Here is a 16,987-nt window from a genome sequence, read left to right as displayed (position 1 = left end):
TACTGGCATAATAACTGCAAATAATGTACAAAGGGACTTGGAGGGTGCCACAACATCATTTGTCCTCCAACACATTACTAGGATTGCAGAGATGCCACCAATGGTAGTGGATCCAGGATAACAGCATTTTTCCTTTCACTACTGCCACTCTGCTAGTGCCCTTGGTGTTGATTGTCAGCCAGCCAGCCCGCCCACTGCTGACACCTATGCTGAGGTAGTGCAGTCCAAAGCTTGGCCTTCTAGGGCCTGAGCTCTATGAGGTCGCCCTACAAGGTCATCTGCAGTCTCCCCTACTGAAAGTCAGCAGCCTTCCACCAGCCATGTTGCAGCCATTGGGGTAGCACTATATAGGAGCACAAGGACAGGCAAAGGCACACGAAAGACAGGCATTAAGGGAATGCACATGGGTGATTAGCTGACATTTGTGTGCAATATTGCATGGTTTTATTTATGGAATGTTAATTCTCTGGTGGATTTTACTTTTGCACAGTAGCCAAGCAGACGCTGTGATGGTAACAGAGAGAAGGTGAGGAGTGTGACTGTTGGGGAATGGTGAATTGGGGTTGCGTTGACTCGTATTGCAGTCAGATGAGTCGATCATTGACTGCCCAGCAAGAAGGGGCCCTATTAGTTGCCTCCTCCCTCTACCTCCTCATCTTCCTCCTCCCCGTCTTCCTGCTGCTTTTCGTCGTCCTCCTCCTCAATTGGTCACCTTATAGCTGGTGGCAAGTGCTGGGCCCTCATGATGGCGATGTTATGCAGCATGCAGCAGAACACCACAATGCATAACACACGCTCTGCTGAGCATTGGAGGGCTAATACAAAGCAGTCCAGGGAGCAGAACTGTTGTTTAAACACCCCAATGTCTCCTATATCACATTTCTTGTGGCAGCATGGCTTTTGTTATATTCCTCAGGGCGCTATCCTAGACCGAACCATTTTCAGCTGCTTTATCAATGACCTTCCCTCCAGCATAAGGCCAGAAGTGGAAATATTCATTAATGATTGCAGTGTTCAGTCCCATACGTAACTCCTCAGATAATGAAGCAGTTCATGCCCATATGCAGCAAGTCCTGGGCAATAGTCAGGCTTGGACTGATAAGTGATGAGTAACATTTGCACCACATAAGTGCCAGGCAATGAGCATCTCCAACAAGAGAGATTCTAACCAACCCCCCTCGGAATTCAATGGCATTACTATCTCTGAATCCCCCACCATCAACATCCCGGCAGTTACGATCGACTGGAAAGTTAACTGGACCAACACATTTTTTAAAAAATTCATTCATGGGATGTGGGCATCGCTGACTATGCCAGCATTTATTGCCCATCCCTAACTGCCCTTGAGAAGGTGGTGGTGAGCTGCCTTCGTGAACCGCTGCAGTCCATGTGGGGTAGGTACACCCACAGTGTTGTTGGGAAGGGAGTTCCAGGATTTTGACCCAGCGACAGTGACCGGTGCCTAGGTCGATGCCGGGTGGTCCGTCCAGTTTCACCCCTTTTTATTGACTTCGTAGCGGTTAGATACAACTGAGTGGCTTGCTAGGCCATTTCAGGGGGCATGTAAGAGTCAACCACATTGCTGTGGGTCTGGAGTCACATGTAGGCCAGACCAGGTAAGGATTTCCTTCCCTGAAGGACATTAGTGAACCAGATGAGTTTTTTACAACAATCAACAATGGTTTCATGGCCATCATTAGACTAGCTTTTTTAATTCCAGATTTATTAATTGAATTCAAATTCCACCTTCTGCTGTGGTGGGATTTGAACCAGAGTCCCCAGAGCAATACCCTGGGTCTCTGGGTTACTAGTCCAGTGACAATACCAGTACGTCACCACCTCCCCATTAATACTGTGGCTACAAGGGCAGGTCAGAGGCTGGGAATTCTGCGGAGAGTAACCCACCTCCTGACTCCCCAAAGCCTGTCCATCATCTACAAGGCACAAGTCAGTTGTGCGATGGAATACTTGCCTGGATGAGGGCAGTTCCAAAAATACTCAAAAAGCTTGACACCATCTAGGACAAAGCAGCCTATTTGATTGGCACCCCATCCACCACCTTAAACTTTCACTCTCTCCATCACCAGTGCACAGTGGCAGCAGTGTGTACCATCTACAAGATGCACTGCAGCAACTCACCAAGAAGAACAAGGGCTGCAAACTCATGGGAATACCACCACCTGTAAGTTCCCCTCCAAGTCACATAGCATCCTGACTTGGAACTATATTGCTATTCCTTCACTGTCGCTGATTTCAAATTCTGGAACTCCCTCTCTAAAAGCGCTGTGAGTCCACTGACACCACAAGGACTGCAATGGTTCAAGGCTTGCCACCACCTTCTCAAGGGAAATTAAGGATGGGCAATAAATGCTGTCCTTGCCAGCGATGTCACCGGCCGCAGAAGCTTGAGCTCCAGGTTTCAGAACTCGAGCGGCGGCTGGAGTCATTGTTGTGCATCTGTGAGGCGGAGGACTACATGGATAGCACATTTAGGGAGGTGGTCGCACCGCAGGTTAGAAATATGCAGGCAGATAGGGAACGGGTGACCGCCAGGCAGTCTAAGAGAACGAGGCAGGTAGTGCAGGAGTGCCCTGAGAGGATCTCACTTGCTAATCAGTTTTTCATTTTGGATACTGGTGATGATAATGGTTCCTCAGAGGAGTGCAGTCAGAGCCAAGTTTGTGGCACCACAGGTGGCTCAGCTGCACAGGAGGGGAGGAAGAGGAGTTGAAGAGCAATAGTGATAGGGGATTCGTTGGTTAGGGGAACAGACAGGCGTTTCTGCGGCAGTAACTGTGACTGCAGGATGGTTTGTTGCCTTCCTAGTGCCAGGGTCAAGGATGTCACGGAGCTGCTGCAGGATATTCTTCTGGGGGAGGGTGAACAGCCAGGGGTCGTGGTCTACATCGGTACCAATGACATAAGAGGGGGATGAGATCCTGAAAGCAGATTTTAGGGAGGTAGGAAGGAGATTAAAAAGCAGGACCTCAAAAGCAGTTATCTCAGGATTACTCCCAGTCCCACGTGCAAGTGAGCATAAGAAGAGGAGAATTGAGCAATTGAACATGTGGCTGGAGAACTGGTTTAGGAGGGAGGGCATCAGATTTCTGAGACATTGGGACTGGGCAGGTGGGACCTGTACTAGATGGACAAGTTGAATGTTAGCAGGACTGGGACGAATATCCTCACAGGGAGATTTGCTAGTGCTGTTGGGGAGGATTTAAACTAAATTGTCAGGGGGATGGGAACCTGAGAGGGAGCTCAGATTGGAGGGAAGCAAAACTGGTAACTTGTCTGGGGTATGGGAACCAGGAGCAAGTGTTAGAGAGGAATACCAAGATGCACAGAATACTAGGGGAGATATATAACACAAGAGTAGGGAATAGGAGGTATTTGGTGGGGTCAGAGTAAGGGAGAAAGTAATAAAGTATGAGTCAGGGTTAATGTGCATGTATGTGAATGCATGAAGTGTGGTTAATAAGACTGGTGAGGTACAGGCGCAGATTGCCATGTGGAAATATGATGTTGTGGCTATAACAGGGACCTGGCTCAAAGAAGGGCAGGACTAGGTGTTAAATATTCCTGGATACAAGGTGTTCAGGAAAGATAGGAAAGGGAAAAAAGGGGGAGGGGTGGCAGTATTGATTAAGGAAAGCATTGCAGTGCTGGAGAAGAAGGATGATTACCTAAGGACAGGAGCGGCGGCGGCTGGCGGACCTGGGCGGAAGCTGATCCGGAGCGGGAGCTATAAAAGAGAGCGCGGGGCTCAAGGCCCTCACTTACCTGAAGACAGGAGTGGCGGCGGCTGGCAGCTGGCGGACCTGGGCGGAAGCTGATCTGGAGTGGGAGCTGTAAAACAGAGCGCGGGGCTCGAGGTCCTCACTTACCTGAAGACAGGAGCGGCAGCGGCTGGCGGACCTGCTCTCTTGGCGCACGCTGAGACTCGAAAAAAAAACCTTACAGTGACATTACGGGAAATCTGCAAGTTGATTGGTTGGGTGAGTAGCAGCTGTTAGTGCATTTAAATAGCTTAAAAAAGGGGAAAGTTTTTTTGTTGATAAAAAACCTCTGGTGATAAGGTGAGTACCACTAAAGTGTTTTGTTTTAATTCAGTGTAGCTTATTAAGGACTTTTAGATTGTAGTGGGTCGAACAATGCCCCTAGTGTAATTAGTATTTTTTAATTAAGGGAGTAACTAATTAATCTAAGGGTAAGTCATGGCAGGAGAGCTCAGCCCTGTGATATGCTCCTCCTGCGCTATGTGGGAAATCAGGGACGCTTCCAGTGTCCCTGATGACCATGTGTGCAGGAAGTGTATCCATCTGCAGCTACTGGCTACCCGCTTTACAGAGCTGGAACTGCGGGTGGATTCACTAGGTAATGGCTGCACAGGCAGAAAAGGTATAGGTGACCACCAGACGGAGTAGTAGGTGCAGGCAGGTAGTGCAGGAGTCCCTGTGGCCATCCCCTCCTCAAACAGATATACTGCTTTGGATACTGTTGGGGGGATGACCTCCCAGGGGAAAGCAGCAACAGCCAAGTTCGTGGCACCACGGAGGGCTGTGCTGTACAGCAGGGGAGGAAGAGCTATAGTGATAGGGGATTGGTGTTTTTGTGGCCACAAACGAGGCTCCAGGATGGTATGTTGCCTCCCTGGTGCTAGGGTCAAGGATGTCTCGGAGCGGCTGCAGGACATTCTGAAAGGGGAGGGTGAGCAGCCAGAGGTCGTGGTCCATATTGGTACTAACGACATAGGCAGGAAGAGAGATGAGGTCCTGCAAAGTGAATATAGGGATTTAGGCAGAAGGTTAAAAAGCAGGACCTCTAGGGTTGTAATCTCAGGATTACTCCCTGTGCCATGTGCTGGTGAGCGTAGGAATAGGAGGATAAGGCAAATGAATGTGTGGCTGAAGAGCTGGTGTAGGCGGGAGGGCTTCAGCTACTTGGATCATTGGGATCTCTTCTGATGCAAAGGTGACCTGTACAAGAGGGACAGGTTGCATCTGAACTGGAAGGGGACCAATATCCTTGCGGGGTGGTTTGCTAGTACTACTCGGGAGGGTTTAAACTACTCTGGCATGGGGGTGGGACCCAAAGTAGTAGTCTCTCCGACGAGATAGTTGAGGCAAATGTAGAGGTTAAAGCAAGCAAGTCCAGTAGGCAGGCCGGGCAGGGGCAGGACAAGGAGCTTGGAAGGTCTGGTAGGCTAAACTGCATTTACTTTAATGCATGAAGCCTTACAGGTAAGGCAGATGAACTCAGAGCATGGATCAGTACATGGGATTGTGATATTATTGCTTTTACGAAAACTTGGTTGAGGGATAGGCAGGACTGGCAGCTCAATGTTCCGGGGTATCGATGCTTCCGGCGTGACAGAGGTGTAGGTAAGAGAGGAGGGGGAGTTGCACTATTGATTAGGGAGGACATCATGGCAGTACTTAGAGAGGATATCCCGGGGGGAACGTCCAGCGAGGCCATATGGGTAGAACTTAGAAATAAGAAAGGGGTGATCACTTTGATGGGATTATACTATAGGCCCCCCAATAGTCAGAGGGAATTGGAGGAGCATATATGTAGGGAAATCACAGATAGGTGTAGGAATGATAGGATTGTAATAGTAGGTGATTTTAACTTCCCTGATATTGACTGGGACTGCCTCAGTGTTAAGGGATCAGATGGGGAAGAATTTGTTAAGTGTGTCCAGGATAGTTTTCTGAAGCAGTATGTGGATGACCCTCCGAGAGAAGGGGCTACACTCGACCTCCTCTTAGGAAATGAGGCTGGGCAGGTGGTTGATGTGTCAGTGGGGGAGCACTTTGGGACCAGTGACCATAACTCTATTAGCTTCAAGATAGTTATGGAAAAGGATAGGACTGGTCCTCGGGTTGAAGCCCTAAATTGGGGGAAGGCTAATTTCGATGGCATCAGACAGGAACTCTCAAAAGTTGAATCGGAGAGGCCGTTTACAGGTAAAGGGACGTCTGGCAAGTGGGAGGCTTTTGAAAGTGAGATCGGAAGAGTTCAGGGTCGGCATGTTCCCCGATAGATTGAAGGGCAAGGCTGGCAAGTTTAGGGAACCTTGATTGACGAGGACAAAGAAGGAGGCATATGTCAGGTATAGGCAGCTGGGATCAAGCGAGTCCCTCGAGGACTATAAGGAATGTAGAAGTACACTTAAGAGGGAAATTAGGAGGGCGAAAAGGGGCCATGAGATTTCGCTGGCAGATAAGATAAAGGAGAATCCTAAAAGATTCTATAAGTATATGAAGAGTAAAAGGGTAGCTTGGGAGAGAGTTGGTCCCCTTAAGGATCAGTGTGGTAATCTATGTGTGGAGCCAGGGAAATTGGCGAGGTCTTAAATGATACTTCTCGTCTGTATTTACCGTGGAGAAGGTCATGGAAGCCAGTGAGCTCAAGGGAGGGAACAGCGATATTCTGGAGCATATCAGCATTACAAAGGAGGAGGTGTTGGAGGTTTTGAAGCGCATTAAGGTGGATAAATCCCCAGGGCCTGACCAGGTGTATCCTAGGATGCTATGGAAAGCAAGGGAGGAGATTGCTGGGGCCCTGGCAGACATTTTTGTATCATCATTAGCCACGGGTGAGGTACCGGAAGACTGGAGGACAGCTAATGTTGTACCTTTATTTAAGAAGGGCAGCAGGGATAAGCCAGGGAACTACAGGCCGGTGAGCCTGACATCAGTGGTGGGAATGTGATTGGAAGGGATTTTGAGAGACAGGATTTATATGCATTTGGAAAGGCAAGGTCTGATTAGGGATAGTCAGCATGACTTTGCGCGTGGGAAATTATGTCTCACAAATTTGATTGAGTTTTTTGAGGAGGTGACCAAGAGGATTGTCGAGGGCAGGGCGATGGACGTTCTCTACATGGACTTTAGCAAGGCCGTTGACAAGGTCCCGCATGGTAGGCTGGTCCAGAAGGTTTGAACACATGGGATCCAGGGTGAGCTAGCCAATTGGATACAAAATTTGCTTGGTGATAGGAGGCAGGGGTGGTAGTGGAGGGTTGTTTTTCAGATTGGAGGCCGGTGACCAGTGGTGTGCCACAGGGATCGGTGCTGGGCCCTCTGTTGTTTGTCATATATATTAATGACTTGGATGTGAATGTAAGGGGCATGATGAGTAAGTTTGCAGATGACACCAAAATTGGTGGTATAGTGAACAGTGAAGAAGGTTGTCTAAGGTTACAACAGGATATAGATCAACTGGGAAAGTGGGCAAGGGATTGGCAAATCGAATTTAACGCAGACAAGTGTGAAGTGATGCATTTTGGGAAGTTAAACCAGGGCAGGACATATACAGTGAATGGCAGGGCCCTGGGGAGTGTTCTTGAGCAGAGAGACCTTGGGGAAAGTGGCAACACAGGTAGACAGGGTGGTGAAGAAGGTGTATGGCATTCTTGCCTTCATCGGCCGAGGCATTGAGTACAAGAGTTGGGACGTCATGTTACAGTTGTGCATAACGTTGGTTAGGCCACACTTGGAGTACTGTGTGCAGTTCTGGTCGCCGCACTACAGGAAAGATGTGATTAAGCTAGAGAGGGTGCAGAAAAGATTCACTAGGATGTTGCCTGGTTTGGAGGGCTTGAGTTATAAAGAGAGATTGGATAGGCTGGGTCTGTTTTCCCTGGAGCAAAAAAGGCTGAGAGGGGACATGATAGAGGTATACAAAATTATGAGAGGCATAGATAGGGTAGACAGCCAGAGTCTGTTTCCCATGGTCGGGTTGACTAAAACTAGAGGGCATAGATCTAAGGTGAGAGAGAGGAGGTTTAAAGGGTACCAAAGGGGTAACTTTTTCACGCAAAGAATAGTGGGTATCTGGAATGAGCTGCCTGAGGAGGTGGTGGAGGCAGGAACAGTAGCAACATTTAAGAGGCATTTCGACAGGTACTTGAATGAGCAAGGCATAGAGGGATATGGAATTAATCCAGGCAGGTGGGATTAGTATTAATAGGCATTATGGTCGGCATGGACGCGGTGGGCTGAAGGGCCTGTTTCTGTGCTGTACGACTCTGTGACTCTATGTCCCAGAGGGGTCGAGGACAGAATCAATTTGGCTACAGCTAAGAAACAAAAAAGGTGCGGTTACATTGCTTGGTGTTGTCGATAGGCCAGCAGCTAGTGGGAAGGACATGGAGGAACAAATTTGCAAGGAAATTACAGAAAGGTGCAAAGATTACAGGGTAGTTAACAAAGAAAAAAGAACAGTACAGCACAGGAACAGGCCATTCGGCCCTCCAAGCCTGCGCCGATCTTGATGCCTGTCTAAACTAAAACCCTCTGCACTTCTGGGGACTGTATCCCTCTATTCCCATCCTATTCATGTATTTGTCAACATGCCTCTTAAACGTCGCTATCGTACCTGCTTCCACCACCTCCCCCGGCAACAAGTTCCAGGCACTCACCACCCTCTATGTAAAATACTTGCCTCGCACATCCCTTCTAAACTTTGCCCCTCTCACCTTAAACCTATGTCTCCTAGTAACTGACTCTTCCACCCTGGGGAAAAGCTTCTGACTATCCACTCTGTCCATGCCGCTCATAACTTTGTAAACCTCTATCATGTCGCCCCTCCACCTCCGTCATTCCAGTGAAAACAATCCGAGTTTATCCAACCTCTCCTCATAGCTAATGCCCTCCAGACCAGGCAACATCCTGGTAAACCTCTTCTGTACCCTCTCCAAAGCCTCCACATCCTTCTGGTAGTGTGGCGACCAGAATTGCATGCAATATTCTAAGTGTGGCCTAACTAAAGTTCTGTACAGCTGCAGCATGACTTGCCAATTTTTATACTCTATGCCCCGACCGATGAAGGCAAGCATGCCAAATGCCTTCTTGACTACCTTATCCACCTGCGTGGCCACTTTCTGTGACCTGTGGACCTGTACGCCCAGATCTCTCTGCCTGTCAATACTCCTAAGGGTTCTGCCATTTACTGTATACTTCCCACCTGTATTATAACTTCCAAAATGCATTACCTCACATTTGTCCGGATTAAACTCCATCTGCCATTTCTCCGCCCAAGTCTCCAACCGATCTATATTCTGCTGTATCCTCTGACAATCCTCATCACTATCCGAACTCCACCAACCTTTGTGTGGTTCGCAAACTTACTAATCAGACCAGCTACATTTTCCTCCAAATCATTTATATATACTACAAACAGCAAAGGTCCCAGCATTGATCCCTGTGGAACACCACTAGTCAGAGCCCTCCATTCAGAAAAGCACCCTTCCACTGCTACCCTCTGTCTTCTATGACCGAGCCGGTTCTGTATCCATCTTGCCAGCTCACCTCTGATCCCGTGTGACTTCATCTTTTGTACCAGTTTGCCATGAGGGACCTTGTCAAAGGCTTTACTAAAGTCCATACAGACAACATCCACTGCCCTTCCTTCATCAATCATCTTTATCACTTCCTCAAAAAACTCAATCAAGTTAGTGAGACACGACCTCCCCTCACAAAACCATGCTGCCTCTCGCTAACAAGTTCGTTTGTTTCCAAATGGGAGTAAATCCTATCCCAAAGAATCCTCTCTAATAATTTCCCTACCACTGACATAAGGCTCACCGGCCTATAATTTCCTGGATTATCTTTGCTACCCTTCTTAAACAAAGGAACAACATTGGCTATTCTCCAGTCCTCTGGGACCTCACCTGTAGCCAATGAGGATGCAAAGATTTCTGTCAAGGCCCCAGCAATTTCCTCCCTTGCCTCCCTCAGTATTCTGGGGTAGATCCCATCAGGCCCTGGGGACTTATCTACCTTAATGCTTTGCAAGACACCCAACACTTCCTCCTTTTTGATAACGACATGACCCAGACTATCTACACTCCCTTCCCTAGACTCATCATCCACCAAGTCCTTCTCTTTGGTGAATACTGATGCAAAGTACTCATTTAGTACCTCGCCCATTTCCTCTGGCTCCACACATAGATTCCCTCCTCTGTCCTTCAGTGGGCCAACCCTTTCCCTGGTTACCCTCTTGCTCTTTATATACGTATAAAAAGCCTTGGGATTCTCCTTAATCCAGTTTGCCAATGACTTTTCATGACCCCTTTTAGCCCTCCTGACTCTTTGCTTAAGTTCCTTCCTACTTTCTTTATATTGCTCAAGGGCTTCGTCTGTTCCCAGCCTTCTAGCCCTTATGAATGCTTCCTTTTTCTTTTTGACTAGGCTGACAATATCCCTCGTTATCCAAGGTTCCTGAAACTTGCCAAACTTATCCTTCTTCCTCACAGGAACATGCCGGTCCTGGATTCTAATCAACTGACATTTGAAAGTTATAATGGGGGACTTTAATTATCCAGACATATACTGGGATAATAGTAGTGTAAAGGGCAGCGAGGGGCAAGAGTTCCTAGTGTGTATTCAAGAAAATTTTCGACAACAGTATGTTGCTAGTCCAACGAGAAAGCAGACTTGGTTCTTGGGAATGAGTTGGGCCAAGTGGATCAAGTATCAGTAGCATTTACGGCATAGTGATCATTGTCTCCTAAGGTTTAGGCTGACTATGGAAAAGGACAAAGAGCAATCCAGGGTAAGAATAATTAACTGGGGGAAGCGAACGTCAATTGGGTAAGAGTGGAGCTGGGGCGAATAAATTGGAGTCAAAAGCTGGCAGGAAAACAGGTTAATAAACAATGGGCTACCTTGAAAGAAGTGATAGTTGGGGCACAGTCAAGGTATGTTCCCTCGAAGGGGAAAGTAAGGCAAACAAATCCAGAGCTTCCTGGATGACAAAAGAGGTAGAGATTAAGATAAAGAAGAAAATGTGTGCTTATGACAGATGCCAGGTAGAAAATGCTATTGAGAACTGGAAGGTCCAGAGGGGGAGTGAAAAAGCAAATAAGAGATGCAAAGGGAGAGCATGAAAAGAGACAGGCAGCTAGCATTAAAGGAAATCCCAAAGTTTTCTATGGGCATATAAATAGTAAAAGGGTGGTAAGAGGAGGAGTGGGGCCGATTGGGGACCAGAAAGGGGATTTACACATGTAGGCAGAGGGTACAGCTGAGGTATTAAATGAATACTTTGCATCTGTCTTTACCAAGGAAGAAGGTGCAATGTGGTTAACTCTTACATGCCTCTGAAATGGCCTAGCAAGCCACTCAGTTGTACCTAACCGCTACAAAGTCAATAAAAAGGAATTAAACCGGACGGACCACCCGGCATCGACCTAGGCACCGGAAACGACAACGGCAAACCCAGCCCTGTCGACTCTGCAAAGTCCTCCTTACGAACATCTGGGCGCATGTGCCAAAGTTGGGAGAGCTGTCCCACAGACTAGTCAAGCAGCAGCCTGACATAGTCAAACTCACGAAATCATACCTTACAGACAATGTCCCAGACACTGCCATCACCATCCCCGGGTATGTCCTGTCCCAACGGCAGGACAGACCCACCAGAGGTGGTGCCACAGTGGTATACAGTAGGGAGGGAGTTGCCCTGGGAGTCCTCAACATCGACTCCAGACCCCATGATGTCTCATGGCATCAGGTCAAACATGGGCAAGGTAACCTCCTACTGATTACCACCTACTGCCCTCCCTCAGCTGATGACTCAGTACTCCTCCATGTTGAACACCACTTGGAGGAAGCACTGAGGGTGGCAAGGGCACAAAATGTACTCTGGGTGGGGGACTTCAATGTCCATCACCAAGAGTGGCTCGGTAGCACTACTACTGACCGAGCTGGTCGAGTCCTAAAGGACATAGCTGCTAGACTGGGTCTGTGGCAGGTGGTGGGGGAACCAACACGAGGGAAAAACATACTTGACCTCGTCCTCACCAATCTGCCTGCCGCAGATGCTTCTGTCCATGACGGTATTGGTAGGAGTGACCACCGCACAGTCCTTGTCGAGACGAAGTCCCGCCTTCACATTGAGGATACCGTCCATTGTGTTGTGTGGCAGTATCACCGTGCTAAATGGGATAGATTTCGAATAGATCTAGCAATGCAAAACTGGGCATACATGAGGCGCTGTGGGCCATCAGCAGCAGCAGAATTGTACTCAACCACAATCTGTAACCTCATGGCCCGGCATATCTACCACTCTACCATTCCCATCAAGCCAGGAGACCAACCCTGGTTCAATGAAGAGTGCAGGAGGGCATGCCAGGAGCAGCACCAGGCATACCTCAAAATGAGGTGTCAACCTGGTGAAGCTACAATCCAGGACTACTTGCATGCCAAACTGCATAAGTAGCATGCGATTGACAGAGCGAAGCGATCCCATAGCCAACGGATCAGATCTAAGCTCTGCAGTCCTGCCACATCCAGCCGTGAATGGTGGTGGACAATTAAACAACGAACTGGAGGAGGTGGCTCCACAAATATTCCCAACCTCAATGATGGGGGAGCCCAGCACATCAGTGCGAAAGATAAAGCTGAAGCATTTGCAACAATCTTCAGCCAGAAGTGCCGAGTTGATGATCCATCTCGGCCTCCTCCTGAAGTCCTCAGCATCACAGATGCCAGACTTCAGCCAATTCGATTTACTCCGCGTGATATCAAGAAATGACTGAAGGCACTGGATAATGCAAAAGCTATGGGCCCTGACAATATTCTGGCAATAGTACTGAAGACCTGTGCTCCAGAACTTACCTAGCCCCTAGCCAAGCTGTTCCAGTACAGCTACAACACTGGCATCTACCCTGCAATGTGGAAAATTGCCCAGGTATGTCCTGTACACAAAAAGCAGGACAAGTCCAACCTGGCCAACTACCGCCCCATCAGTCTACTCTCAATCATCAGTAAAGTGATGGAAGGTGTCATCAACAGTGCCATGAAGCGGCACTTGCTTAGCAATAACTTGCTCAGTGACGCTCAGTTTGGGTTCCGCCAGGGCCACTCAGCTCCTGACCTCATTACAGCCTTGGTTCAAACATGGACAAAAGAGCTGAACTCAAGAGGTGAGGTGAGAGTGACTGCCCTTGACATCAAGGCAGCATTTGACCGAGTCTGGCATCAAGAAGCTCGAAAAAAACTGAGGTCAATGGGAATCGGGGAAAACCCTCTGCTGGCTGGAGTCATACCTAGCGCAAAGGAAGATGGTTGTGGTTGTTGGAGGTCAATCATCTGAGCTCCAGGACATCACTGCAGGAGTTCCTCAGGGTAGTGTCCTAAGCCCAACCATCTTCTGCTGCTTCATCAATGACCTTCCTTCAATCATAAGGTCAGAAGTCGGGATGTTCGCTGATGATTGCACAACGTTCAGCACCATTCGTGACTCCTCAGATACTGAAGCAGTCTGTGTAGGAATGCAGCAAGACCTGGACAATCTCCAGGCTTGAGCTGATAAGTGGCAAGGAACATTCACACCGCACAAGTGCCAGGCAATGACCATCTCCAACAAGAGAGAATCTGACCATCTGTCCTTGACATTCAACGGCATTACCATCGCTGCATCCCCCACTATCAACATCCTAAGGGCTACCATTGACCAGAAACTGAACTGGAGTAGCCATATAAATACCGTGGCTACAAGAGCAGGTCAGAGGCTAGGAATCCTGAGGTGAGTAACTCACCTGCTGACTCCCCAAAGCCTGTCCACCATCTACAAGGCACAAGTCAGGAGTGTGATGGAATACTGTCCACTTGCCTGGATGGGTGCAGCTCCAACAACACTCAAGAAGCTCGACACCATCCAGGACAAAGCAGACCGCTTGATTGGCACCCCATCTACAAACATTCACTCCCTCCACCACCGATGCACAGTGGCAGCAGTGTGTACCATCTGCAAGATGCACTGCAGCAATGCACTAAGGCTCCTTAGACAGCACCTTCCAAACCCGTGACCTCTGCCAACTAGGCGGCACAGTGGCGCAGTGGTTAGCACCGCAGCCTCACAGCTCCAGGGACCCGGGTTCGATTCCGGGTACTGCCTGTGTGGAGTTTGCAAGTTCTCCCTGTGTCTGCGTGGGTTTTCTCCGGGTGCTCCTGTTTCCTCCCACAAGCCAAAAGACATGCAGGTTGATAGGTAAATTGTCCATTATAAATTGTCACTAGTATAGGTAGGTGGTAGGGAAATATAGGGACAGATGGGGATGTTTGGTAGGAATATGGGATTAGTGTAGGATTAGTATAAATGGGTGGTTGATGTTCGGCACAGACTCGGTGGGCCGAAGGGCCTGTTTCAGTGCTGTATCTCTAATCTAAATCTAATCTAGAAGGACAAGGGCAGCAAATGCATGGGAACACCACCACCTGCAAGTTCCCCTCCAAGTCACACACCATCCTGACTTGGAACTATATCGCCGTTCCTTCACTGTCGCTGGGTCAAAATCCTGGAACTCCCTTCCTAACAACACTGTAGGTACACCTACCCCAAATGGACTGCAGCAGTTCAAGAAGGCAGCTCACCACCACCTTCTCAATGGCAATTAGGGATGGGCAATAAATGCTGGCCTGGCCAGTGACGCCTACATCCCATGAATGAATAAAAAAAAAACCTGGGCAATGTTGAAAGAGGAGGTACGTCAGACACTCGAGGGGTTTAAAATTGATAAAGAAGTATTCGATAGGCTGTCTGCACTTAAAGTGGCCAAAACACCAGGGCCGGATGAGATGCATCTAAGAACACTGAGGGAAGTGAGGGTGGAAATCGCAGAGGCACTGGCCATAATTTTTCAGTCTTCCATAGACTTGGGGGTGGTGCCAGAGGACTGGAGAATTGCAAACATTACACCCTTGTTCAAAAAAGGGTGTAAGGATAATCCAAGCAACTACAGGCCGGTCAGTTTAACTTCGGTGGTGGGGAAACTTCTAGGAAAAATAATTCGGGATAAAATCAACAGTCGCATGGACAAATGTGAGTTAATTAAGGAAAGCCAGCATGAATTTCTTAGGGGAAAATCATGTTTAACTAACTTGCTGGAGTTTTTGAGGAGGTAACAGAGAGGGTTGATGAGGGCAATGCTGTTGATTTGGTGTTCATGGACTTTCAAAAGGCGTTTGATACAGTGCCACACAACAGACCTGTGATCAAACTAGCATAAAAGGGACAGTAACAACATGGATATGAAATTGGCTGAGTGACAGGAAACAAAGAGTAGAGGTTAATGGATATTTTTTGGGCTGGAGAAAGGTTTGTAGTGGAGTTCCTCAGGGATTAGTGTTGGGACCCTTGCTTTTCCTGATATATATTAATAACCTAGACCTTGGTATACAGGGCACAATTTGAAAGTTTGCAGATGATACAAAACTTGGAAGCGTTGTGAACTGTGAGGAGGATATCGGTGGTGACACTGAAGTATGCAGAGTCAGTGGGAGGGTGCCTCATTTGTAGTGGGCAGGTGGGTGCAAACATTTTTTAACACTTTTTTTTAACACACACGTGCCTTTGCTGCCAGAAACTAAGGCTTTGCACCACCCTTGGGGAATGGGCGTTTGCCTAGGACTCCTAACCCTAATCATCCTACTGGCTCCTTGGATTGCACTGCAGAAGTCTGGTATTTGCAGACTGCTGGTGCAGGGAAAGATAAAATAATTTTTGGCTGACCAGTTAAGTTTTTGTCCCTTTTTGTTAAACTTCCTAAAGCCACAATGATTGAATCACAGTCCAAAACATAATTGTGCTGCTCATTAAACTGGAGTTTAATTGCAATTTCTATTGACAGATCAAGTGATGCAGCACTGGTAGCCTCTGGATTGTTCAACACATGATCTGGGTCTGTATGGCTTGGACCAGATAGAAGAGGCTTCAGTATCCTTTCAAAACAAGGGGTCTTCACAGCTTAGGCAATATTCTCACAGGTGGGTGGGGGGCAGCGAGGTGGTCAAAGTGTGCCATTCGAACCAACAGAGCATGTATGGGTTGAGCAGTACTCTCCCAGATAAATGGAGCACAGGGTCCTGTTCACATACTAACCCTCAAGGAGAGCCAAGCATTAGGCAATTTTTGCTGGATGGATTATTAAATATAACTGTTTGAATTAAACTGTCAGACCAATAATCATCCGAAAAATTGAACTTTGTTCCAATTAACTGTAACTACATTGTGGGCAAACATAAAAAGAATCGTTCTATCCAGGTAGCTCTGCCTTTCGTAAACTGAACTGAAGGAAAAATCCACATGAGGACTCCTTTGCTATGTTTCAGCTGCTTCAAGGTAGTGGCCAACTTGTCTTGATTCTTCATAAGGTCAGTTATTTAAGCTATCTCAAGTATTTTCAAAATACACTTATTGTTTGTGTTACAGTGGCCAGGAGGTTTGCCAGTGAGTTTGGACTTCAACGCATTTCAGCAGGAGAAGCTGTTCGCACAGTTTTAGCCACTCAGAAGAAGACTGAGCTGGCTGTTCACATTATTAAACATCTCAAAAAGGGTTTGGTAGTGCCAGATGAATTTGTTACAAAATGTCTAGAAGTGATCTTGATGGATGTTTTCTGCAACACGAGAGGGTATGTTTCAAGTATTTTTTAAATCGATATGTTGATCTGAAAAGCCTTACTTCCTGCTGTCACACTTTTGTATCAACTTTTGCATCATAAATTTCTGTGTCTGTATTTAAAAAGGAAATGCCCCAGATCAACTTGCTCTTGTTACTATGTAATTACAGCACTAGATGGGGCTGTCTTATCTTTTCCTCACCAAATGCTCAAAAGACTAGAAATTGGATCATGTTTTTCAGGTGCTAAGTGTCCTTCTAAGGTTCCAAAGTAGCAGGTAGGAATTGTGCCAAGGTTCTAGATATGGACAAACAAGAGGTATCCTGGGTAGAAATGGATAAAGACTAGCATTCATATAGCACCATTCACAACTACCAGACAACCCAAAGTGCTTTACAGCCAATTAAGTATTTATGAAGTATCGTCATTGTTGTAATGGTGGAAAGCAGCAGCCAAATTGCACACAGTAAACTCCCACAAACAGCAATGTGAAGATAATCTGTTTTTATGACAATGATTGAGGGATAAATATTGGTCAGGACACTGGGGATAACTCCACTGCTCTTCTGCAAAATA

At 47.5% G+C, this 16,987-nt stretch overlaps 1 protein-coding gene across 5 annotated transcripts in view; it reads left to right on the top strand.

Annotated features, from left to right (window-relative positions):
• The window catches only part of ak9 (adenylate kinase 9), a 455,773-nt gene that overhangs the window by 361,332 nt on the left and 77,454 nt on the right, over positions 1-16,987 (top strand). For all 5 annotated transcript variants that reach the window (XM_068027233.1, XM_068027231.1, XM_068027230.1 and 2 more), the window contains one exon: positions 16,222-16,423. In XM_068027233.1, coding sequence (XP_067883334.1) covers positions 16,222-16,423 — 202 coding nt within the window. The remainder of the gene's footprint in view (positions 1-16,221; positions 16,424-16,987) is intronic.

Source organism: Heterodontus francisci, chromosome 3 (genome assembly GCF_036365525.1).
Source record: "Heterodontus francisci isolate sHetFra1 chromosome 3, sHetFra1.hap1, whole genome shotgun sequence".
Lineage (NCBI taxonomy): Eukaryota > Metazoa > Chordata > Chondrichthyes > Heterodontiformes > Heterodontidae > Heterodontus > Heterodontus francisci.
The sequence above is the reverse complement of the archived record's forward strand: the minus strand, read 5'-3'. Positions and strand labels throughout refer to the sequence as shown.